Source organism: Notechis scutatus, chromosome Z (genome assembly GCF_049901735.1).
Source record: "Notechis scutatus isolate UNSWTSFEM ecotype Mainland chromosome Z, rNotScu1.2, whole genome shotgun sequence".
In the NCBI taxonomy this organism is placed as follows: Eukaryota; Metazoa; Chordata; class Lepidosauria; order Squamata; family Elapidae; genus Notechis; species Notechis scutatus.
Window position 1 is genome coordinate 5,112,505 of NC_142025.1, and position 24,354 is coordinate 5,136,858.

General features: G+C 43.6%; 1 protein-coding gene and 1 long non-coding RNA gene across 2 annotated transcripts; one reads left to right on the top strand and one right to left on the bottom strand.

Moving 5' to 3' along the window:
• Window positions 1-1,003: 1,003 nt before the first annotated feature.
• On the bottom strand, window positions 1,004-4,372 carry LOC148128759 (uncharacterized). The gene is made up of 2 exons (XR_015745800.1): window positions 4,200-4,372; window positions 1,004-1,334 (listed from the first exon to the last, which is right to left on the bottom strand). It is a non-coding gene; the product is annotated as an uncharacterized LOC148128759 (long non-coding RNA).
• Window positions 4,320-18,612, top strand: MYD88 (MYD88 innate immune signal transduction adaptor). The gene is made up of 5 exons (XM_026678911.2): window positions 4,320-4,832; window positions 8,639-8,773; window positions 11,920-12,100; window positions 13,525-13,616; window positions 14,621-18,612. Exons 1-5 carry the CDS (start codon window positions 4,496-4,498, stop codon window positions 14,773-14,775), a joined length of 900 nt encoding a protein of 299 aa, XP_026534696.1. The 5' UTR covers window positions 4,320-4,495; the 3' UTR covers window positions 14,776-18,612.
• Window positions 18,613-24,354: the final 5,742 nt, after the last annotated feature.

Sequence of the window (24,354 nt, forward strand, 5' to 3'; positions counted from 1 at the left end):
AGAGGCCCCCATATGACTTGGAGGATGTTTGGTAATCAAAGTCTGAAGCATTCAATTATTTGCTACAACTGTGCAGTTTAGGCAATGGCTCCATAATCAATATAGCTATTATCGTAAGAGATGTGCCTGGAAATCTATTCACGTATTGCTTTATTTGTCCTGCACGGCTTCCAGATTGTAAGGAAGAACCTAGGAAAGGAAAGCTCTTGGTGCAGGTATGTCTTATTCTAATTAATGTAGCCTGTAATTCAGTGGTGGGATTCCACATTTTGTCCTATCGGTTCTATGAGAGCAACACTCAAAAACCACCCTCTGTGTCAGCGCTATTGAGGTGAGCTGTTTTTTTTTAGCTCAGCTGAGGCGTGGCAATCTGCTCTGCCGCGCGAATCAGCGGAGCTAAAACACAAGGGAACATAGGACAGGAAAGAGTGGGAGCAGGTGGGCGGGGGATTTGCCAGTTCTGCGAAATACTCGAAATTTCCGCTACTGGTACGCCAGAACCGGTCCAAACCAGCTGAATACCACCTCTGCTGTAATCGTAGATAGATTTACTTTGCCAGACTCGAGTATCCTTGCCTTCTCTTCCTTTCCCTCCTCTTCCCCTTCCTTCCCTCTAAATATTTGGAAATGCTCCTATCCGTTAAAAGGCCTGGATTGGGAAGTGTTGCCCCTTAACTCACTTCTGCCTGTGAGTGGTGCTACTCCGTGCTTGATGCTAAGTGCCCTTTCACAAAGTGGGCTGATGATTGCTCTTGAGACCCCCTGGAGGCCCCCTGCTTCACTTCCTATCCCAATGGGCCCTCCAAATACATCTGAATGGAGCCCTTTCCCGCTGGTATCCGGTAAGATGGAAGGCGTTGGAGAATCCCTTGGTCAGGCTTACACCAGATGAGCTGGGCGACAATCCCAAGGATTCATAAGCAACACGGCTCGGTTGAGTAGAGATGATGCAGCTTCGAAAGCACCAGGTTAATGAAAGGCTAGGGAGCACCGTGAATTAGCCAAGGTTCTCCTAGCAAGCTGTTCCCTTTTCTCTGTCCTTTTCAGAAAAAAACATGGACAAAAGTTGAAGGCATTCATTCTTCTGGCAGTGCTCCTCTTGGCTCTCTATGGACATTTTAGGCTGTACTGCATGGTGAATGAGTGGGGCCTGAGACCTTACTGACTTTTTGCAGGACGAGGAAGAAAAAGCTCTTGTTGTTGAGCCATCTCACTGTTGATGCTACCCAGTTGGATAATAAAACATCCGCAAGCAAGAACCAAGTTCAGAGAACGCCAAAGGACTCCACGGTTCAATCCTGAGCCACACAGATTCCCTCGTATTCGATATTCTCCTGCAAATATAAATGAAAAAAACGTAATTTCCATAGTGTTTCCTAAGTGGCAAGTTAATTGTGTTCTTTCATTTTTTTTCAACAACTGTAATTATTAATTGATTGATTTTATTTGAATTTATGCCCTAAGCCAGGGGTGGGCAAACTTTTTGGCTCAGGGGCCTCATTGACTTTTAAAATTTGACAGACGGGACGGGTCAGCACAAGATACGATACATATAAAAAAATGCAAAATCTCCATAAAATCAAGTCACTGCGCCTAATGCGTCACCTGGTGTCGAAATGCCTGTCATTACAAGTCAAAATCAAATGAATGCAATCATTCAATCTTTCACATCAAACCTTAATTCTGTACCAATCTTCGGCGGGCCGGATTAAAAAGACCAACGGGCCGGATGTGGCCCGCGGGCCGTAGTTTGCCCACCCCTGCCCTAAGCCAAAGGCGAATACTGCCATGGTATAGACATGTCTCTCATATCTGCTGCTTCCAGTGTTACCAGCATCAAGCTGACCAAACAAGTAAACTGGAAACTTATCAGCAAGTATTTTCTGTTGTGGTTTTACAGAACTTTGGCCACTTTGGAATGAGTTATATATTGCTTTCCTGATGGAATATGCTATTGGAACATCTGATTTATAATCATTGAACATTTGCTATCAACAATGGTGATTATTCAGATGCAGCCTTAGGTTTGTAGGAATGGGAAAGAAGCAAAGATAGAGAGGAACAGAGGGATGAAGGGAGAGACAAAGGGAGGAAGGAAGGAAAGATGGAAGGAAGGAAAGCACAGGCCAAAGAACAAGCAAGTTCTGCCCCAGAATGTCAGATACTGATAGATAATGGTCGATCAAGGATAAACAAAGAATAGACCAAGATTGGATGTGAAACAGATTGTCACCTGTAATAGTCTAGGGAACACAACTCACTAGGAATAAAGATGTTTAGGAATTAGGGCAATGATATCTGGATGGGTCTAAGAATTGGGTTATGGATCAGAAAATCTATAAATGGCTTCCCTCTGAACACAACAGATATCTTAGATAAGCTGTGATCGCTTAGCACATTTGTGAAAGGAGCAAGACAGATACGCTCTACTTGGCTGTGGTAAGGATTTTGCAAGACTCTTAATGAGAAGGACTGAATACCGTATGGAAGAGAATCTGTGTGGGCTCCAATAATCAGATCTTGGGCATTCTCTTGGGTGCTGAAGTCCACAAACATCCGTGGCCTGCCCTTGATAGCCACGCTCTGTGTTCCTCTGACTCTTGCAGGAGAAGCCTTGTCCAGTAGCCATTTTGGCAGGATTGTGTGACACTTATTTATTTATTTAACATATGGCATCTACAGAGAACTAGCCAGAAGTAACATCACCGACAATGGGGAATAATTAATCATGAAGAAATACTGCAATATTTTATAAAAGTTTTTGAAATTTCCTTCTGAGAGAAAACCCTACAGGTAGTCCTCAATTTACAATTGTTCATTTAATGACCATTCAAAATTACAATACTGAAAAAGGGACTTATGACCGTTTTTTCACATTGATGAACATTGCTCATGGTCTCATGATCAAAATCTGGATGCTTGAAACTTGCATGTATTTATGTCGGCTGCAGTGCTTAGGATTGTGTGTTCATTCACTTTTTGTATGACTTTTTATTCACTTAACAACTGTGTTACTCACTTAACTGCTTATTCGCTTAGCAATTATGACAAGAAAGGTCATAAAATGGGGCAAAACTCACTTAACAGCTGTCTCACGTAGCAAATGAAATTTTGGACTCAATTCAGCTAAGCTCTGGTTTACTTAATTCTGGTTAGGCTTGATTTAAACTGCCTCCAGGGGGTTTCTGGAGAGCTTTAAACTGTCAACTTTGGCCGATTTGTGGAATTCACATGTGTTGCAATGCGCTTCCTATCTCTAAATTATATTTCAATGCTGATTCCCACAAAAATCATTTTTTTAAAGGGAAGGGAGATAAAAAGAGATGACTATTTTCTTTTATTTGAAAATATTTACAGACCCCTCACATCCCGGACATAAACTGTTTCAACTCCTTCCCTCAAAACAACACTATAGAGCACTGCACACCAGAACAACTAGACACAAGGAGAGTTTTTCCCCGAACGCCATCACTCTGATACACAAATAATCCCCTCAACACTGTTCAACTATTTACAAAGTCTGCACTACTATTACTGTTAATCTTCTCATCACTCCTTATCACCCATCCCCTCCCACTTGTGATTGTAGGACTGTAACTTTGTCGCTTGTAACCTTACGATTTATATTGACTATTTCCTAGTATGATTAATTGCTTATTGTACCCTATGACTGTTATTAAGTGTTGTACCTTATGATTTTTAACTCTTGACGAACGTATCTTTTCTTTTATGTATACAGAGTGCATTTACACCAAGACAAATTCCTCGTGTGTCCAATCACACTTGGCCAATAAAGTATTCTATTCTATCCTATTTAATTTTCTTGGAGCGGGCAGTGGAAATAAATATCTTTTAGATCCAGGGGTTCTTCTTCTATAGATTAGAGTGGAAACTAATGAAAGAGAGATCCAGATTAGAATTCAGGAGGAATTTCCTGATAGGGACAATATTAATCAGTGTTAACTTTTTGCCTCCAGAAATTGTGAATGTGCCAATACTGCAAGTTTTTAAGAAGGGACTGGACAGCCATTTCTCTGAAATGGTCCAAGTAGGTTTTCCTGCCTGAGCAAGGGGTTAGACTAGAAGGCCTCTAAGATCCCTTCCAATTCTCTTATTCTGTTCTGTCTCTTGCGCTACAGCTCCAATTTCACTCGTTCCTCTCCAGAGAACACCTCCAAACCCCAGCCAGCCCTTCCGACCTGGCCCCGAGCGAAGGATGCCGGGTGGTGTAGTTCATCCACATCTGGAAGCCTTCGCTCGCCTTCTCCACGCGGGGAAGTGCCCGGACTTCAACTCCCGTCGATCCCAGTCCTGCAGCTGCCCAGCTTTTCTCCAGCTGCGGAGAGAGGCGCAGCCCACAGTCGCCCTGCGCCCAAAGCGAAACCGGCTGGGCGGCGACGTCTCCGTCTTTTTGCTTCCGTGCCGTCGGAGGTGTTGTGAAAGCGGCGCAGCCGAGCAACCATAGCTTGGCGTAGACCCAGCGCCCGGGCCGGCCATGGCGGGAGAGGCCACCAGATGCATCGGGGGCGAAGCGGAGACGTCGGAAAGTGCCTCGGTGCCGCTGGTGGCGCTGAATTACTCGGTGCGGCGCCGGCTGTCTCTCTTCCTCAACCCGCGCGCCCCGGTGGCGGCCGACTGGGCGACGTTGGCGGAGGAGCTGGGCTATGAATACCTGGAGATCAGGCACTTCGAAACCCAGCGGGACCCCACCGAGCACCTGCTGCACGACTGGCAGGCGCGGAGCCCCGGCGGGGCAACGGTGGGGCGCCTCCTGGATCTGCTGCGCCTCCTGGGCCGCCAAGACATCCTCACCGACCTGGGACCCAGCATTGGTGAGCCCTCCGGCCGGGTAGAACGGGAGAGATCGCTATCCGAGGGACGGGACGGGGCGGGGGGTGCGCCCTGCTTTGGGAAGGCCGCTGTTGGAAAGGGATCGCTGCGCTGTAGCCTGCGGTGAGCGTCCTGAAATGGAAGCTTCCAAGGGTCGCCCTTGGCAGGATCCCAGCTCAGCCAGCTCGTCTTAACGCACGGGCCTGATGGGCACTTGCCCGCGAGCACAGGGCCCCCCAAGTAATCTGTGCATGTTGACCCTTCAATGCACCTTTTATCCTATAAATACAGCAACAGATTTATGACATTTTACTGCATTTTTAAAAAAATGAATCGGGGTTATTTTATTAAATAACACCAATTTGGTTGGAAGTGCCAATAAAATAAATACATGTTTAATTTCATCGACCATTTTTACTCCTGTGAGTAATTGTTGTAGGGGCCCCAGAACACTGCTTGGCCAGGGGCCCATAATGCTGTTAAGACGGCCCTGGGTGACAATTTGAGTTTGCTTTGTTTTGCAAAATTTGAGCAGTAGGTCATCCCAGCTATATTCTAATCTAGGTTCAATAAAGGCAGAGTGAAGTTGGGGAAAAGTTGAATAGCTTGCCTGCCAGGGACAAATGTTGGGATAGAGGTGAGTGTGTGTGTGTGTGTGTGTGTGTGTGTGTGAAATGCTGAGTAAAGCTGACTTCCCGCATCAGATTGAAGGCAAAAAATTTCTACAACAGGCAAAAAAGAAAAAAAAAACTTCCTTGTGAGTATTTAATTGTCATTTCCTGCTTACCCATCCCCCCACCACATCCTGTTTTAAGGCTGTGGGCTTACAGTAAGTCAATCCAGTCAATCACTTTTCCCAACTAATGCAATTTATTAAAACCTAAGCTTTCATGAGCATCTGGTATGTTTCTGGTCTCCAGAGTTTAGCGCCACGCTCCCCTGATCCAGATGTGTGAGAACTTCAATTGCCAGAATTCTTAGCCATGGCTAGGCTAGTGAGAGCATTCTGCAAGTCCACATCTATTTATTTATTTATTTGATTTGTCAATTTCTTACAAGATAATAGGTATAAGTATAAACATAGTTATGAATACATGGATACATATAAGAAAAATGAAAGAAACTAGGACCGGGACGATAGGCACACGTTGGTGCGCTTATGCACACCCCATCTCCAAAGGACACCCGAAATATTTATTTATTTTTATTTGATTTGATTTGTCAATCGCTTACAAGATAATAGGTATGAATATAAACATGGGTAAGAATACAGGAAATAGGTACGAATAATTGGGGACAATAGGACAGGGACGATAGTCACGATTGTAAAAGGGTGCAGGAAAACAACATAAATATAAACATAAAGGAAAACGTAAGCGCTCCAACCGTCCCTGTCCTATTGTGTTTTTTTTCTTATATGTATCCATTTCATGTATTCATAACTATGTTTATACTTATATCTGTTATCTTATAATCGCTTGACAAAATAAAATAAATAAATAAATAAAATAAAAATTTGAACACCAGTCCTGATGGCTGACTTCGATGAGAAAATATAATTGCTGTTCCTTTTAGAATTGTTTCAATTTTTGCATCCCTGTTCTGGATTGCTGAAAACTGTCAGCAAATGCCGTCATTTTCAGATAGAAATTATCTCTCTAAAATACAGGTAGTCTATGACTTACAACAATTTAAAGTTACAACGGCACTGGAAAAAGGGACATGAGCATTTTTCATACTTACAACCGCTGCAGCAAACCAAATGTAACGGATACAAAATTCAGTTGTTAAGTGAATCACTTTTGTTGTTAAGTTAGTAACATGATGGTTAAGGGAATCTAACTTTCCCATTGACTTTGTGAGAAGATTGCAAAAGGAGATCACAACCTCTCCCCCAGGGCACTGCCACCGTCATAAATATGACTCAGTTGCCAAGTATCTGAATTTTGATCACACAGCCATGGGGATGCTACAACGGTCGTAAGTTTGAGAACGGCCATGTCACTTTTTTTCTGTGCCATTGTAATTTTGAACGATCACTAAATGAACTGTTGTAAGTTGAGAACTATCTGCTTTGTCATCATTATATAGACAACTGTGTGCAATCACAGCTGCCAATTAAATTATTACTGTAGAAAGTTAGCACCCACTCCTCTCCTAGAAGAATGAAATATTTTGAGAATTCATTATATTTCCCTGGGTGAGAAATGGAGAAACTCACTCTTGGAAAACAAGCCCCCACTTTCCTTAATAGCCCACAGCAGATGTCAGCACTTAAGAGATAAAGGGAGAGATAGCTCTATTCATAAACAAATGCCCTCAACAAAGCTAGGATTAGCCCTCAGCCACAATAGGAATTGCCCAATGCCCCTTCATTGCATCACCCTCCAAACTTCAACCAAACTTAGCTCAGACAAACACTTACTTTGCCTATAGAGCCAGCTATGACCCCTACATGTCCCCATGGGAGTCTGACAACAGCCAATAGAATACATGTTCTTGCACAGGAACAGGAAGCTCAAATGCAAAGCCCAAGAGATGGTATAAAACCCCCTCACTCTCAACTCCATGTGTTCAGCTGCACCAGAATCACAAATGTGGTTCTTATTCATCAATAAATCTTTCCAATCAGCCCTCATTTTGTCTCCAGTGCCTTTCTCCCAGAGGGGGAACTGAACCGGATGGATATTTCTTCCAACAGTACTATTCATTCAAATAGTGTTTATTAAATTATTTTCAGATAATATATGTTTGGGAGCCAGTGGACAATCTGAAATTTCATGAAGGGGGCAAACAGAAGAGATTGTGGACCCCTGACTTAGACCCAATAGAGTACTGGTCTGGGGCAGCAGGGAAGGGAACTGCACTGTGCAAGTGGCGGACTGAAAGGCATGCATGCTCATGTTCACGCAGCATTTGCACGAGTGGTGGACTTGCATGCATGCGTGCAAATGCCCGCCAGCCCGCTGCTTGCTCAAGTTGAGTTGCATGCATGCGCGCTCCAGCCAGCCACTCACGTGGCCCAATCCCAAATAGGCCACGGCTGGGTAGTAGACTATGTTGTGGCCCACCAGCTGCCAGCAGAGCTGGCGGCAGACTGAGACAGTGAGGAGGTTGGGGAGGAACATGTGCTCGCCTTGGAGTCTGAGGAAAGCTCTGACGAGTGCTCAGAGATGGGGCCAAGGCTGTCCGACAGCTATCAGCTTCCTTTGGAGTCAGAGATTAGTGGGGAAGAAGAACAGCTGGAGCCTGTTCCCAGTGTGCGCATGTGCAGAGCTGCCAGGAGAAGGGAACAGCTAAGGAACAAGGGTCAACACAGGAGTAAGGGCACAGGTGGACAGTGAATGGCTCCTCCCAGAGGGAATAAAGAGGAGCAAAAGGGGAGTGGGGTTTGCAGGAGACAATTAGTTCCACTCATTAGGGTGAAGACCTGTTCCTGACTTTTTGCCACGTAATTTCTGCTACAGCGTGGCGTTTGGAAGATATCGTCCTGGCAATTCTCCAAGCCTGATAAAGGTCTGTAGTTTTGAAATCTTATGAAAGACTGTTTGCCGGGACTTTGCTGGAGAGGAATTCACTTTATAACTAAATAAAAGCGGTTTTATCAGGATGAGGATCTCAGCTTCATGATCTTGGGAAGGTCTAGGTCAGAACAGGCTGCAGCCTGAGAGTTGGGGACCCCTGAATAAGAGGAGGCCATGGAAGCTTGTCCCAGTTGGCTATCCCCATCCCCTCTCACCTCCCCGAAGTTATGCATAGTCCTGGTTTCCTAAAGTTGTCCACCTCTGTGCCTTTCCTCTATTTGCAGATGAGAACTGTAAGAGGTACCTCCAGAAGAAGCAACAAGAAGAATCGGAGCGACCGGTTCAAGTCCCCGCAGTGGACAGTAGCTTTCCGAGGACGTCTGAAATGCAGGGCATCACCACTCAGGATGACCCCCTAGGTAAATGGGCTGTCATATCTTGAAATAATTTTAATACGGGCAGTCCTCGACTTAACATTTCATTTAGTGATATTTCAAAGTTACAATGGCACTGAAAAAAAAAGTGACTTATCGCTTATTGACCGTTGAGCCATTCCCATGACCATGTGCTCAAAATTCAGATGCTTTGCAACTGACTCTTGCTTATGACGGTCGCAGAGTCCCAGGGTCACGTGATTCCTCTTTTCGCGACCTTCTGACCAGCAAAGTCAACGGGGAAGCCAATTGTTGCTAACTTAAAACCTACAAGTGATTCACTGCAAAGAAAAGTGGTAAAATGGGGCAGAACTCACTTAAACAAATGTCTCATTTAAGAGATAGAAAATTTGGGCTCAGTTGTGGTCGTAAGTTGAAGATTATGGGTATTGCAATGTGTTTTAATCATCGCTCTTTTTAAAGTAAGTCTCGTCTTTCCTCTTCTGTCTGATTTTTACAGAAGATAGCCCAGAGATAAATTGGACTAGGGTAGTTCCTAAATTAAATAAATTAAGTGATATATATATTTTTATAGCAGGCATCTTGTGGGGATTGGAGAGAGGGGGCAGTTTGGGGGCCTATTCATAGAATCATAGAATAGCAGAGTTGGAAGGGACCTTGGAGGTCTTCTAGTCCAACCCCCTGCCTAGGCAGGAAACCCTACATCACTTCAGACAAATGGTTATCCAACATCTTTTTAAAAACTTCCAGTCTTGGAGCATTCACAACTTCTGGAGGCAAGCTGTTCCACTGGTTAATTGTTCTGTCAGGAAATGTCTCCTTAGTCCTAGGTTGCTTCTCCCCTTGATTAGTTTCCACCCCTTGCTTCTTGTCCTGCCTTCAGGTGCTTTGGAGAATAGCTTGATTCCCTCTTCTTTGGGGCAGCCCCTGAGATATTGGAACACTGCTGTCATGTCTCCCCTGGTCCTTCTTTTCATCAGACTAGACATACCCAGTTCCAGCAACCATTCTTCGTGTGTTTTATCCTCCAGTCCCCTAATCCTCTTCGTTGCTCTTCCCTGCACTCTTTCTAGAGTCTCAACATCTTTTTTACATCTTGGCGACCAGAACTGAATGCAGTATTCCAAATGTGGCCTTACCAAGGCATTATAAAATGGTATTAACACTTCGTGTGATCTTCAGCTGGTCCTAAGAAGGGAAAAACACACAATTCTTTCACCATCTTCTGTAGGAATGAGGGACGTTTCTCACATCTACATTTGCAAGCCAGGAAGAAATTCAATAGGAAAAGCTTCAACAGGCTAGTTCATACCGGTAGTCCTTGACTTACAACCACAACTGAGATCAGAATTTCTGTTGATAAGTAAGGCAGCTGTGAAGTGAACTGTGCCCTATTTTACAACCTTTTTTCCATGGTTGTTAAGCAAATCACTGCAGGTGTTAAGTAAATCATGTGGTCCTTAAGCGAATCTGGCTTCCTCCATTGACTTGGCTTGTCGGAAGCTGGATGGGAAAGTCACAAATGGTGATCACATAACCCCGAGGATGCACATTGTGAACACAAGCCAAGCAACCAAATTTTGGACACACGACTGCAGGGAATGCTGCATCGGTTGTAAGTGTGAGGACTGGTTGTAAGTCACATCATTCATTGCTGTTGTAACTTTGAACAGTCACTAAATGAATGGTTGTTAAGTTTATGACTACTTGTACATCATAGCAAACAATAACACGGATCATTCGATGTTGGCTTAGTAGGTACTGAGCCCTGCCAATGATCGTGGTCTGTTTGCAAAGTCGGTTGTGATTTATTTATGGTTCATGGATGGAATCCATCTGTGGTCTACTTATTATTTGTGCGTGGAGCCATTTATTCTTTATTGATGATTTGTGCATGAACCAACAGTGGATATAGAGAATTATGGCTTGTCTATGGAAGCCCAAAACCGTGATTTAGCATGACGAACAAGCCAGTTTATGGCATTTCCCTCCAGAAGACTAGTTCATTTATTTATTTATATTTCTTATGTCTTAGAGAAGGGCTATAGTTGGAACTAGATTGCTGGGCACTTCCTTGCAGTACAATTTTGTCATAAGTAAAGGGACAAGCTTGTTTATCTCTGACCTTGTTCGTTTCAGAAAAGAATTATATCTGTTTATTCTGGATTAGCTCTGTTGAGGTCTCCTTCCCCTGCCCCTCAGAATTTGAATGGCCAGAGTTGGTTATGGTGTTTTGTATAATTTTTAGAGAGCTGAGGGAAGGCACAGGTAAACCATGATTACCCTAATCCTGGTTTCATGAATAAACCATAGAAAGTTCATACAAACTAGATTTGTACAACACTCTTAAGTCTCCAACAAACAGATTACATTAATTTACTTCTTTATTAGTCTTAAAGTCTTTGTTAGTCCTGCTCAAGGCTTTGTACATAATACTCTCTGTCAGCGTTCCAGCAACCCTCCGTTCCACCCATTAACTCCGAGACAGACATCTTCTCAAAGGTTCCTTTTTAATTGGATAATAACTGGCACAATTGGGGAAACCTGAATCTGAAAGTTCCGGACTTTCTTGCAAGAAGTAAAAACTACAAATCCATCCCCTGCACCCATCAATCACATCGCATGGCCCAATCCTCATCCGCCCCAAATTAAGACTTCCTCTCACTTATGCGCAAAACAACCTGACCTTGAATCAGAAAAAGGATTTTATTATGTCTAACTAGATATACTCCAATGAATCCCCCCCCACTTTCCCAGGCTCAAATAGCTTCCAAAGCTGACACTTTCCTTCTGGTATTCAAAATTTGGACACTTGGCACCTGATTCATATCTCATAGGCCTCAGGATCAGGAGATTACCTTTTGTGGCCACCCGATAAGCAACATTAATGAGGAAACCAGATTCACTTTACCGTGTTACTAACTTAAGAACTGCAGCGATTCACTTAACAACAGTGGCAAGAAAGGCCATAAAGTGGGGGCAAAACCCAACTTTGCAGCTGCCTTGCTCAGCAACTCAGAAATGTTGGGCTCAGTTGCGGTCATAAGTCGAGGAGCACCTGCGTGTGATTGGCAAGATGTAAGTCACGGTGCACAAAATTGGCATTGTGATGGCTTAAGCCAGCTTAACTGGCGCTCACCCAACTCTCTTTGCTTTTCCTTTTTTTGCAGGGCAGAGCCCTGAGCTCTTTGACGCCTTCATCTGCTACTGCCAGAATGACATTCCTTTTGTGCAGGAGATGATCCAGGAATTGGAGCAGGCGAAACATAAGTTGAAGCTCTGTGTGTTTGATCGGGATGTCCTGCCGGGCACCTGCGTGTGGTCCATCACCAGTGAGCTGATAGAGAGGAGGTGAGTTCAGCAGCGCCTCTGGGGGGAAATAAGCTTTATACAAAGGAGGAGCTGGAATTAAAACACAAATTGGGTTGACTTTAGCACAGGGTGAGGAACTGGAGCCCTTTCAGGCAGAGTGGGCTGCTGGAGGTTTGCAGGAGTTTGGGAGGGACCCTAGCTGAGATTCTGTGCAGTTTGGAGAACCCGCAAATCCCACTTCAGGAGTCCCCACGTGGCCCATTTTGCATGCAGGTAAGTGCAGGGCGTGCGTGGAGGCTCAGGGAGGGCGAAAAACGGGCCTCCCGGAAGTTCAGGAAGGCCGGAAATGGGCCTGTTTCTGGCTTCCAGAGAGCATCCGGAGCCCAGGGATGCAGTTTTAGCCCTCCCGAAGACTTGAAGAATAGGAATAGGAACAGGAGAGAATCCCTTATTGACCAAGTGTGATTGGACACACAAGGAATTTGTCTCCGGTGCATAAGCTCTCAGTGTACATACAAGCAACAAGTGGCAAATCACGATCGTAATCATAAAATACAATCATCATAAATCATAAGATACAATACTCAAGCGATAGTCATAAGATACTAAACAAAAACAACCAACATAAATCATAAGATACAAACACCAAAGTGATAGTCATAAGATGCTAAAGGAATAGATAATAGGAAACATGGGGACAATAATAGTATTGCAGCCCTACTATGTGGTTTGATATCCTTGGGCATAAGATAGTGCTGTGGGAATTAGTTGTTTAGCAGAGTGATGGCATTGGGGGTTGGGGGCAAAACTATCTCTGTCTAACTATCTCTTGCTTTGGCATGCAATGCTCTATAGTAGCATCCAGAGGGAAGAAGTTGAAATAATTTATGTCCAGGATGTGAGGGGTCTGTAGATATTTTCTCAGCCCTCTTTCTGGCCCATGCAGTATAAAGGGCTTCAGTGGAAGGCAGGTTGGTTGCAATTGTCTTTTCTGCAGTCCTAACTATCCGTTGGAAGGGACGGGGTGGCTCAGTGGCCAAGATGCTGAGCTTGTCGATCAGAAAGGTTGGCAGTTTGGCGGTTTGAATCCCTAGCGCCGCGTAACGGAGGGAGCTCCCGTTACTTGTCCCAGCTCCTGCCAACCTAGCAATTCAAAAGCGTGTAAAAAATGCAAGTAGAAAAATAGGGACCACTTTGGTGGGAAGCGAACAGCGTTCCATGCGCCTTCAAAGGCATTTAGTCATGCCGGCTACATGACCACGGAGATGTCTTTGGACTGTGATGGCTCTTCGGCTTTGAAATGGAGATCAGCACCAACCCCTAGAGACAGAAATGACTAGCATGGATGTGCGAGGGGGACCTTTACCTAACTATCTGTTGAAGTCTGTACTTGTCCTGTTCGGTTGCTGTGCCAAACCAGGCAGGCAAAGACACTCATCCCCAATATATTCCCGGTTCTACAGGTGTCGGAAGATGGTGGTGGTCATCTCAGATGACTATCTGGACAGTGAGGACTGTGACTTCCAGACCAAGTTTGCTCTTAGTCTTTCCCCAGGTAAGAATCTGATCCCTGTGGGAACAACGCCCACGGACAGTCAGGCCGTGCGGCCTTGCAGACACTTAAGTGGTCCTTGACTTACGACTGCCGTTCAGCCCCACATTCCCATTGGCTGAGCAGGAGAGTTGTTAAGTGAATTTTTCCCACTTTACAACCGTCCTTGCCACAGTTGCTAAGTGAGTTGCAGCGGTTGTTAAGTGAGTAGAACAGTTGTTCAGTGAACCTGGCTTGCTCCATGGACTTCGCTTGCCAGAAGGTCGCAAAAGGGGAATCGCATGACCCCGGGGACACTGCGACCGTCACAAATATGAATCAGTTGCCAAGTGTCTGAATGTTGATCACGTGACCGTGCAGTGGTCGTAATTGGGGAAAACAGTCATAAGTCCCTTTTTTCAGCACCATTATAACATTGAACAGTCACTAAACGAATGGCTGTAAGTCGAGGATTGCCTGTATTGGACTGCTGTGGGATGGTCTCAGGTGATCTGCCGGGGGTTCGCAGGGGTTCGGGAGAGCCCCTAGCTAAGATTCTGCACAGTTTGGAGAACCCCCCAAATCCAACTCCTGGCTGGCTCCGCCCCTCCCCTCCCAGGAGTCTCTAAGGGCCCCATTTTGGATGCAGGTAAGTGAAGGGCGCATGCGGAGGCTCGGGGCGGGTGAAAAATGGGCCTCCTGGAAGTTTAGGAAGGCCAGAAACGGGCCCGTTTCCGGCTTCCAGAGAGCCTCCGGAGCCCAGGGAGGCTGTTTTCACGCTCCAAAGCCCGCGGAGGGCAAAAACACCCCCCCCCCCGCCGTGGTGCAGGAGGCCGACTTGGCCACGCCCACTCAACAACCGGGCAGATAACCCTCTGCTAAAATTTGTGAAGCCCACCCCTGGATGGGCTGTGGTGGCTCCGAACTTCAGTTGGGGAAGAGCGGTGGGCCCCCCCCGGTGCTTCTTGCTTGGGGGCCACAGCTCATGCCCGGTTAGCTCACTCTCCCGTCTCCGCTTCCTTCTGCAGGGGCCCGGCTCAAGCGTCTGATCCCAGTTAAATGCAAAACAATGAAGAAAGATTTCCCGAGCATCTTAAGGTTCATCACCGTCTGTGACTACACAAACTCGGCCACCAAGAAATGGTTCTGGACGCGACTGGCCAGATCTCTGTTGCTCCCATGATGCTACTGTGGAAAGTTGAAGCTTCATAAGCCCCGGAAGATTGGGGGTGGGGCGGGGACTGCAGGAAGGGGGTGGCGGGGGCAGTAGCTTTTTCTTGACTTTTCACCCTGTAGTCCAAAAAAAAAAAAAATCAGGGTTTTAACCACACATTCCTGAGAACCGTAAGCTTGGCTCAAGCCCAACATTTATAAATCCCCTGGAATAGCCCCCTGCCTCATGTTGTTGGAGGTGTGGGGTCTTACAAAGAAGGAACAGAATCTAACTGCAGACGCAACTGTTCCTGGGATATTAATCCGTATCCCGTATCTTTATTATTATTTTTTTCACTACTTTCCTTTGGCAGAATCAAGGGACCAAGAAAAACACGACATGAACATTTTTAAACCCCCTGGGATGAGAAGCGCCAAATATTTTTTCCCCCAGAGCATGTTGCTTATGGGTTCTTGTCAAGGAAGGACCACAAGAACGATGTGTTACAGAACCGGCATAGGACCTGTTCTAGTTTCTTGTTTCCGAAAAGAGTAATCAAAACACACACACACACACACACACACACCACCGGTGCCTTAAAGGCTTCTTGTCTAGTAGAGCAGGGGTGTCACCCCAGATTCCATGGGATGAATCTGGCCCGCAGGGCGTAGCTTGGTGGGCATGGTGTGGCTTGGTGGGTGTGGCAGGGGAAGGATACTGCAAAATCCCCCTTCCCTCCCCACCCCACTAACCTGCTTTGCAGCTCTGTTCTCCTGTCCAGGGCAACCAAAGAAGACCCAGCCGATCAGCTGGGACTTGGGAGGCGGAGAAGAGATGGGGGTGGGGCCTGTCAGAGGTAGTGTTTGCCGGTTCTCTGAACTACTCAAAATTTCCACTACTGGTTCTCCAGAACTGGTCAGAACCTGCTGATTACCACCCCTGCCTCAGTGCCTCTGTCAGTGAAAACGGAGGTCTGTTTTCGCTGGCAGAGAATTGCAGGAGGCCGTCACAGCCAAAAACGGAGCTTGGGAGCCTGTTTTCATTGGCAAAGCACTCGGGCTGCCACAGGAACCCCCAACACGAGTGACATCGATCTAGCCACGTCCACCCTATCCCCCCAAGGTCAAACACAACCCTGATGTGGCCCTCCATAAAATTGAGTTTGACACCCCTTTACTAGAGTTTCCAGATTTGCCAGCATGTAGTCCAGGTGCCTTGCATATGTGACCTCACATTTCACCTAGTGCTATACATCAGAAGTCTTTGGGTGGAAGTGGTAATTGCATGAGAAAGTTGAATGTAAAACATTAATTTTAGTATGTTTTGCCACTCTTGCCCCATGTCTGGAGGGGTGTGCATGTTATTTCCCAAGTGTCTTTATGATGCACTCATTTATACAGGACACTAATCAATAATAATAAGAGTCTTGCCTATGTACAATTAAACTTTCAATTTTTATCTATCTCTCCAGGGGTGTATGCAGGATGGTCAAAATAGTCAAGATGGCCGGTGAGATGATATAGTCGAAGCTCCACCCATTTTTAAGTGTACTTAGCATGGCAGCCATGTTGACTTTTTTTTCCAGCCACAGCTTGCAAACACCTCTCTATCTTATCTCCGGACCCTCCGTTGCCACGCCAAGCTTCAGCCTTAGGATATATGACATTGGGAAATACTATTTTGTGTGTATTTTTAGGGGCGGCATTTAATAGTTTTACTTCAGGGATTAATGGGGTTTTTATATGATTATAGTTAGTTCAAATTATTCGTTTCTGGGCTGCCATGATCCATATCTCCTGTTAGCTTTCCTAGGGTGGCATTTGTTCAGATATTTTAACCATTTGCCCTCCTCCTCTCCCTTTTAGATTATTGTTTCATAGCACTGCCTTTTATTTCATAGCACTGTCTTTTATTTCTGGAACTGCACTTAATTCTAGAGCAGAGCTGGGGAACGATAGCCCCTTTATGACTTGAGCACTTCCAGAATTCCTGAGCCAGCATGGTTGGGAGTTGAAATCCACAAGTTATAAAAGTGTCTTGTTTCCCCAGCCCTGTTCTAGAGAACCAATGCCCCTTTTTCTATATAGTGTCCACAAAATAATGAGAGAAAGAAGAATTTTTTTTTTTACTATTGGGGGTTGTTCTCCCGCACTTCAACTTGATTTGTACTTGATTACAAATGTGTAAATTAATCCAATTCTCAATTGTTTTGGGTTGTTTTTTTCTTTCTTTTTGCCAGAGAGGAGGGGGAAGTGGAGATTTAATCTGATTCGAATGAAGGCAGATGTAATCGAGGTGTCCCTTCCTCCTGAATCGCAGTAAGATTCAAAAACAGACAAACCGTACTTTGAAATTAGCACTTTCTAAAAGAAACTGGGCAAAAATGTCTATATTGCTGGAAATAAACAAAAAAAAAAAGACATTAACAAAAGACTATTTATCTTACAGTCACTTAAAGTGCATACAATTTTTTATGTTGATTTTAAACAAAAATGCACAACGGTGCTACAAACGGGAATTTAAAATGAATATAAGACTGGAGGAATTGAGAAACTGATTGTCCGGGGATGTGTTTCTCCCTTCACAGATAAATTCAAGGAGGGTCATAAACAATCTGTCAATGCAGGGTAATAATTAACCCAGGTTCACTGAGAATCTGGATTTATTTATATTTGACTTAGCATGTGTTGGGAACAAATTTTTGTATTTTACTGGGTGCTGTTAATTCTAATATTGCTATACAGGTAGTCCTTGACTTATAACCACAATTGGAATCAGAATTTCCATTGCTAACTAACCAAGGCAGCTTTAAGTGAGTTGCACCTGATTTTAGAACCCCTTTTGCCATGTTTGTAAAGCAAATCATTGCACTTATTAAGTGAATCATCTGATCTTTAAGCAAACACAGTTTCTCCCATTCATTTTGCTTGTTGGTGGAACGGCTTCCCTCCAGAAATTGTTGATGCTCCAACATTCGAAGTTTTAAAGAAGAGATTGGACAACCGTTTGTCTGAGATGGTATTGGGTTTCCTGCCTGAGAAGGGGGGGGGTTAGTCTAGAAGACCTCCAAGGTCCCTACCAACTCTGTTATTCTGTTATTGTTGGAATACATACTGGTTGTCCAGCACCTGAATTGGATCACACGTGATCATTGGGGATCTGGTGACAGTTGTAAATGCAAGGACTGGTCACTAGTCACTCTTTTTCAGTGCCTCTGCGGCTTTGAATGGTCACCAAACAAATGGTTGCCAGCTGAGGACTACCTGTAAGGCACATTTGGTTTTGTAAATGTAGAAGATTTCAAAATCTTCCTTTCAAATTCAGGACAGGTTTCCTGAAAATAAGAAAGAGAAGCAGTTTGCAAAGGAACAGGGAGTGATTAGAAAAAAAAATGTAATATTGAAATATGCTGGAAATTTGATATCAAAGTTAGCTATTTGCATTTCTCATATGTTGCCTCCAGAAGTTGTATATGTTCCAACACTGGAAGTTTTTAAGAAGAGATTGGATCAACCATTTGTCTGAAATGGTATGGGGGTCCCTTCCAACTCTGTTTTTCTGTTAACTTCATAGAAATTCAACCAACTGTACTTCATGATATCTGTTATCAAAAAAAAAAAAAAAAAAAAAACCCACGACCCACTTGCAGATGGAAAGTTCCTATTTGTTTGACTTTCTTATAGATCTGGACGAAGATCAAAACTGCATTTGTCAACTGTTTGTTCTGTGTGTTTTCTGTGTTTTAGTGTTTCAATTTTCTGCGGATTTTTCTTTAAATGCCGTTTTTAGGTTGTTGAACAAGATTCTGAGCACATTTGGGATAGAAAAATCTTTTTAATAATTAAATTTAAGCATTGACTACCATGACATGTTGTTGGGTCTAATTATTGAGCCAAGCTTGCTCTGTTACATGCAGGCAGATCTATAAAAGTTTCCACCTGTGTTTTCTGTGAAAGAAGGAAAGAATGGTTTGTCTTGTGCCCTGCCCTGATAGCTAACAACGCATCATATAAAAGTGACATTTGCTTCCTCAATTTCTTCCGCACATTGATTGGTCATATATTTTACACGAATGACCTGGACTTGGTTTTCTTTTCAGCGGAGCTTAAACTCTTGTTAATTTTATGGAGCTCCTGTTGTCTTGCAATGATATGGAACCGTTTTTCTTTTGCTTCTTCCAACTTACCCTTGTTCCTTTTCTCCATCCGATTTCTCCTGTCTTGGGTTTTCTCTCCACATCGCAGCTAGTGCTTGATTTACGTGACCATTTAGTGGCCGTTCAAAGTTGCAACAGCACTGAAAAAGTGACTAACGGTCATTTTTCACGCTTACCGCCCATTGCTGCATTCCCATAGTCACATGACCAAAATTTAGACGCTTGGAAACTGGCATGTACTTGGGATTGTTGCAGTTTCCTGGGGTCATGTTTTCTGCGCCCGTCTGACAAGCAAAGTCAGGGGGAAGCCAGATTCACTTAACAACGGTGTTACTAATTTAATAACTGCGGTGATTCATTTAACTGTGGCAAGAAATAAGCCAAAACTCACTTAGTTGTGTTGTTTAGCAGTGGAAATTTTAGGTTCAGTTGTGGTCATAAGTTTAGAACTACCTGTCTTTCCCACCTGTCATCAGTATAAAGTGTCCCTCAATCCCTAATCTTCTACTGTCCCCTTTTTTTCCCTATGTGGAGAAACACTCATATTTTTAATAATAGTGGTTGCAACCTTTATAGTAGCAGAATATCTTTTTTTTTTGTATATGGGATCCTAGTTGAATGGCACCAGGGGACATTCCCCAGCACCTTAACGAAAAAAACAAAAATCACCCAGAGGGAATAACAAAAATGCAACGTCTTTTGCAAACTCCTTGACCCCATTTTTGACACTTGGCCAGATCTTCAGAGGTATTAGATCAAAGAGGGACGTTTTGCAGCCCTTTATAAATGGCAGCTTGGCTGGGAGTGAGGGATGCTGAGAAGGGTAGTTCAGCAATGTCTGGAGATTGGTGGCTTTGGGGCTTCAGCTTCCTAGCAGAAAGAAGATGAATGTCTAATCCGTGCTCAGTGCAGGGTCTGCTAGCACAGTGTTTTTTGAAGTAGGAAACTTTTAAGATGTGTGGACTTCAACTCCCAGAATTCTCTAGTTGGTATACTGTGTACTGGATTTTGTAAGTTCAAATCCACGTCTCTTGAAGTTGCCAACTTTGAAAAAAAACACATGGCACTAGTGTGCATTTATTATCAGCCATCCAGCAGCACATGACTTTGGGGGCTAACCGTGCATTAAACTGCGAAGAAGAAGAAGAGAAAGAAAAAAAAAAGACAGTTTAAGACAGCACAACGTGTTTTGAGCAATGAAAGAACGGCTCACTCGAAAGACAACGTACCAAGCAGCCTGGCTTAAAAAGGAGCTGAGGACCATTCAGCCAACCCTCTCTCAACAAAAAGGAAGATTAAGACACCACCTATCTTCAGTCTACATCAGGGTCTCCAACCTTGGCCACTTTAAGATTTGTGGACTTCAATTCCCAGAATTCCTCAGCGAGCAAAACTCTCAAAGCAAAGCTGGCTGAGGAATTCTGGGAGTTGAAGTCCACAAATCTTAAAGTGGCCAAGGTTGGAGATCCCTGGTCTACAACACAGACACCCTTTCAATAGTCCCAAGAAGGTTACACACCCATTTGCATTCTGATTCGGGTGACCCTGAAGGCACAGGTAAACCCCCAAGTGGCCTCAGTGACTCTCAGAGTGTTAACGACCAGATGACTGCAAAGAAATACAATCCTTCCATTTCCCCACCCCCACCCCCCAACCTTCCTGTTAGAACCTAACCTTCCATCCACTCAGTCAGAACTGATGAAGCTTCTTGGATGAGAAGCAAAATGTTTTCTTCCTCAAGGAAAAAACAGTCCAGCTGCTTTTTGAAAAAGAGAAACTCCCAGGGTGAAGAACTCAAGTAGCAATCAGTTCCACTGGCCAACAATCTGAATGGTCAAGACATTTCTCCTGTCTCCTTGTAATTTTAGTCCATTGGTTCTGGTCTCATTCTCTGGGTTAGCAGAGAATAAGTCCACTTCTTCAGATATTTGAAGACTATTCTTATATTTCTGCTACTTGCCATCTTTCCTGAAGACAAACCATGTCCACCTCTTTTAACCGTTCCTTACCAGGCTTAAATCTCCAGAATTCATCAAAAATGTTAAACATGTTAGTTTACAATAGCCAAAATTCAGGAGTCTTCTGCCTAATAAAGTTTGTTGAAAAGCAGAAGCTTTTTAAAAACTAAAATGTGCTAGTCAGAAACGGCCTATAACAGTCCTTCCAAATTTGCTACCATCGCCCCTTGCCAAATTTATTTGGCAAACCTTAATTCTGTTGGAGTGGATTTTGCCAACACCCGCCCTTGTGGTTTTCTCAGTTGGTAGCAACCAAGCTAAGAGTCATCATTTCTCCTTCCTATCTCTTTGTCCAGATCTGTTGCTGACGTGGTTTCCTTCACTGAGAACACATGAAAAAAAAAGAGAGAGAGAGAGAGAGAGACGCCCTCAAAATCCTTAGGATGCAAAGTTGCAGAAAAATATTGCTAAAAACAGGTACACATAGACAGAATGGAGCCCATGGGTAGGGGTAGAGGGGCTGCTTTGATAGAGATGAAAAAAGGCTCAGAAGATGGAACGGAAACATGGTATCCACAAGAAACCTTGGAAGGGCACCATTAGTTCAAAAGGCATTGCATTGCAAGTGGTCCTTGACTTAACAGCTGTAATTGAGCTTTAGAATTAATCGTAAGTCATTGTGGTTGTAAGTCGAGGCATCACAGGACCTGACCTGATTGCATATTTTTTTGCAGCCTTTAAGTGAATGCAACACTTCTTAAGTGAGTCCATATTCTCCAAGGATTGATTCTTGCCGGAAACAAGAAATAAATGCCAGAAACTGGCCATTATTATTGTTTTTTGCAAATTATGTGACTGCCAGAAACGGCAAACAGCTGCAAAATAAAAGGCAGTTGCCAAGTGCCTAAAATGCAATCACATGACCTGGATTGGGTGTAACCTTAATTATTCCAAAAATAGATTGTTAAGTAACCCTGAGGAGAACTGTTGTAACTTCAAACTGTCAAACACACACGTTAATACTAGCATAAATTTTTTGAAAAGAGAAAGCAAAAAGTGCAAGAAAGGAAAAATGTTGAAGAAAAGTAGAAAATACAAAGTGACTTTGTAAATACAATTATATTTTAACTCTCTGAAGTCACATCGTAACTCTCTTCTTTCTGTAATCTATCCCATAAAGCTATAAATCACAAATTAATTTTTACATTTATGCAAAAATTCCAAATGGCTTTCCGCTCACCAATAAATGTGGCCAATACCTTTTCTCTAATCAAAGAAGTCAATGGATCCTCCTCACTAACATTAAATGGCTGCAAAAAACAGCTGAGGTTTTGTTTTGGCTTCTGCTTTGGAAAATATGTGGATTGAAGCCATATCAAGAGGGCGATCCTGAGAAATGTGGAAAAAAACCATGTATTTTTGCAATAGTTCGGGATTGAAATTGAGAAGGTATTTTCAGGAAGTCCCTTTTGCAGTGTTACTGCATTAATCACCTAACAAGGTAGTCCTCAACTTCCGGCCCCAAATTTCTGTTGTTAAGTGAGACATTTGTTAAGCGAGTTTTGTCCCATTTTACAACTTTTCTCATATTTGCTAAGTGAATCACTGGAGTTGTTAAATTACTAACACCGTTGTTAAGTGAATCTGGCTTTCCCCATTAACTTTGCTTGTCAGAAGGTCGCCAAAGTTGATCACATGACCTTGGGACACTGTGACTGTCATAGATATGAACCAGTTGCCAAGCACCTGAATTTTGACCATATGACCAATGCTACAATGGTTGTGTGAAAAATTACCATAAATCACTTTTTTCAGTGCTATAACTTCAAATGGTCACCACAGGTAGTCCTCAACTTACAACAGTTCACTTGGTCAGTGAAAAAAGTGAGTTAGGACCATTTTTTACTCTTAGGATCATGGTCATATGATTTACATTTGGACACTTAGCAACTGATTCACATTTATGATGGTTGCAGTGCCCTGGGGTCACGTGATCCCCTTTTGCAAGCCGGATTTGCTTAACAATTGTGTTGCTAATTTAACAACTGCAGTGATTCACTTAACAAATGTGACAAGAAAAGTTGTAAAATGGGCAAAACTCACTGAACAAATTTCTCACTTAGCAATATAAATTCTGGGTTCAATTGTGGTCGTAAATTGAGAATTACCTGTAAATGAACGGTTTTAAGAAATATCTGTATGCTGGGCAGGTTTGGGATTTAAAAAATAAAAACTTTCCTGGATTGGCTTTCCACCACGCACAGGGTGGCTCAGAAACTACACGCCAGAAGAAAAACAAGACAGAAAACAATGTTTGCTTCTGACCAACAGTAGCTCGCCACAGCTGGCTTGTCAGGTAGCTCAGCTGGTCTTTCCAGCTACACTGGCCTGACCAGCAGAGCCCCTGAAAGAGAGTCGAGAGAAAGTATTTGCCCCTTCTGAATAACAGGTGGCCTGTTCACTCTCAGACTGGATTCAACTTTTTTACATTTGCACACACCATTTTTTTAGGGGTTATCATGGTTTTTTTCTATCACCTTTCTGCCATTCAACTCCAAGGGCGAATGTACAGTTCTATCATAGAATGTAAAGTGGAAAGGGACTTTTGAGGTCATCGAGCCCAACCCCCTGCCCTGTACATGAATCCATTACCGCAGCATCCATGAGAAATGGCTGCCCAGCCTCTGTTCAATCATGAGGCTTTTTTTTGTCATTGAATTTCCTGTTGTCCCAGATGTTTCCATGTCTTGTAGACTTCCATTCCCAGAATTCCCGAGCCAGCATGGCTGGCTCGTGAGTTCTGGGAGTTGAAGTCCACAAGTCACAAAAGGGCCATCATTCCTAACTCTTGTTTTAATGCATCATGTCTTGTCACCTTGGAATAAACCAGCTCTGTCTCTCGGAAGAATGCATCTGTGCGTTCAACTGTTTCTTTTGAACAACTATCCAGTGTAAGAGAAAGACACTTTGTGCACGCTAGGGGCAATTGGATCAAAAATGATGAAGTGCAGAATGTAAATTCCAGAGACCAATTAGGACAGACAGGCATACTTCGAATTTTTTTCCTAGATTCCCTCCCACTCTGAGCAGGAAAGGAGAACCTTAAAAGAAGCCAAATTGCAGCAAAAGATAGACTTGCAGCTATTCATTTAATGATCGAAGTTACAATGGCACTAAAAAAAAAAAAGGTGACTTTTGACCATTTTTTCACACTACTGCAGCAACCTCATGGTCATGCGATCAAATTTTCAGGTGCTTGGCAACAGGTATATATTTAGGAAGGTTGCAGTGTCCTGGGTTCATGTGATCTCTTTTGAGACTTTCCTTTAAACAAAATCAATAGGGAAGTCAGGTTCACTTAACTGTCTGACCCACTTAACAACTGCAGTGCTCCACTTAACAAACGTGGCAAGAATGAAGCAAAATTTACTGAATTTACTTAACTGATGGTTTAATAATGGCAATTTTGGGCTCTATTGTGGTCATAAATCCATA

Excerpts from the sequence above, each read along its gene's own strand:
- MYD88 (XM_026678911.2), top strand. The coding sequence starts at position 4,496 with ATGGCGGGAGAGGCCACCAGATGCATCGGGGGCGAAGCGGAGACGTCG. Across the intron at positions 4,833-8,638 it reads CGACCTGGGACCCAGCATTG|ATGAGAACTGTAAGAGGTAC; the intron begins GTGAGCCCTCCG and ends CTCTATTTGCAG. Across the intron at positions 8,774-11,919 it reads CACTCAGGATGACCCCCTAG|GGCAGAGCCCTGAGCTCTTT; the intron begins GTAAATGGGCTG and ends CTTTTTTTGCAG.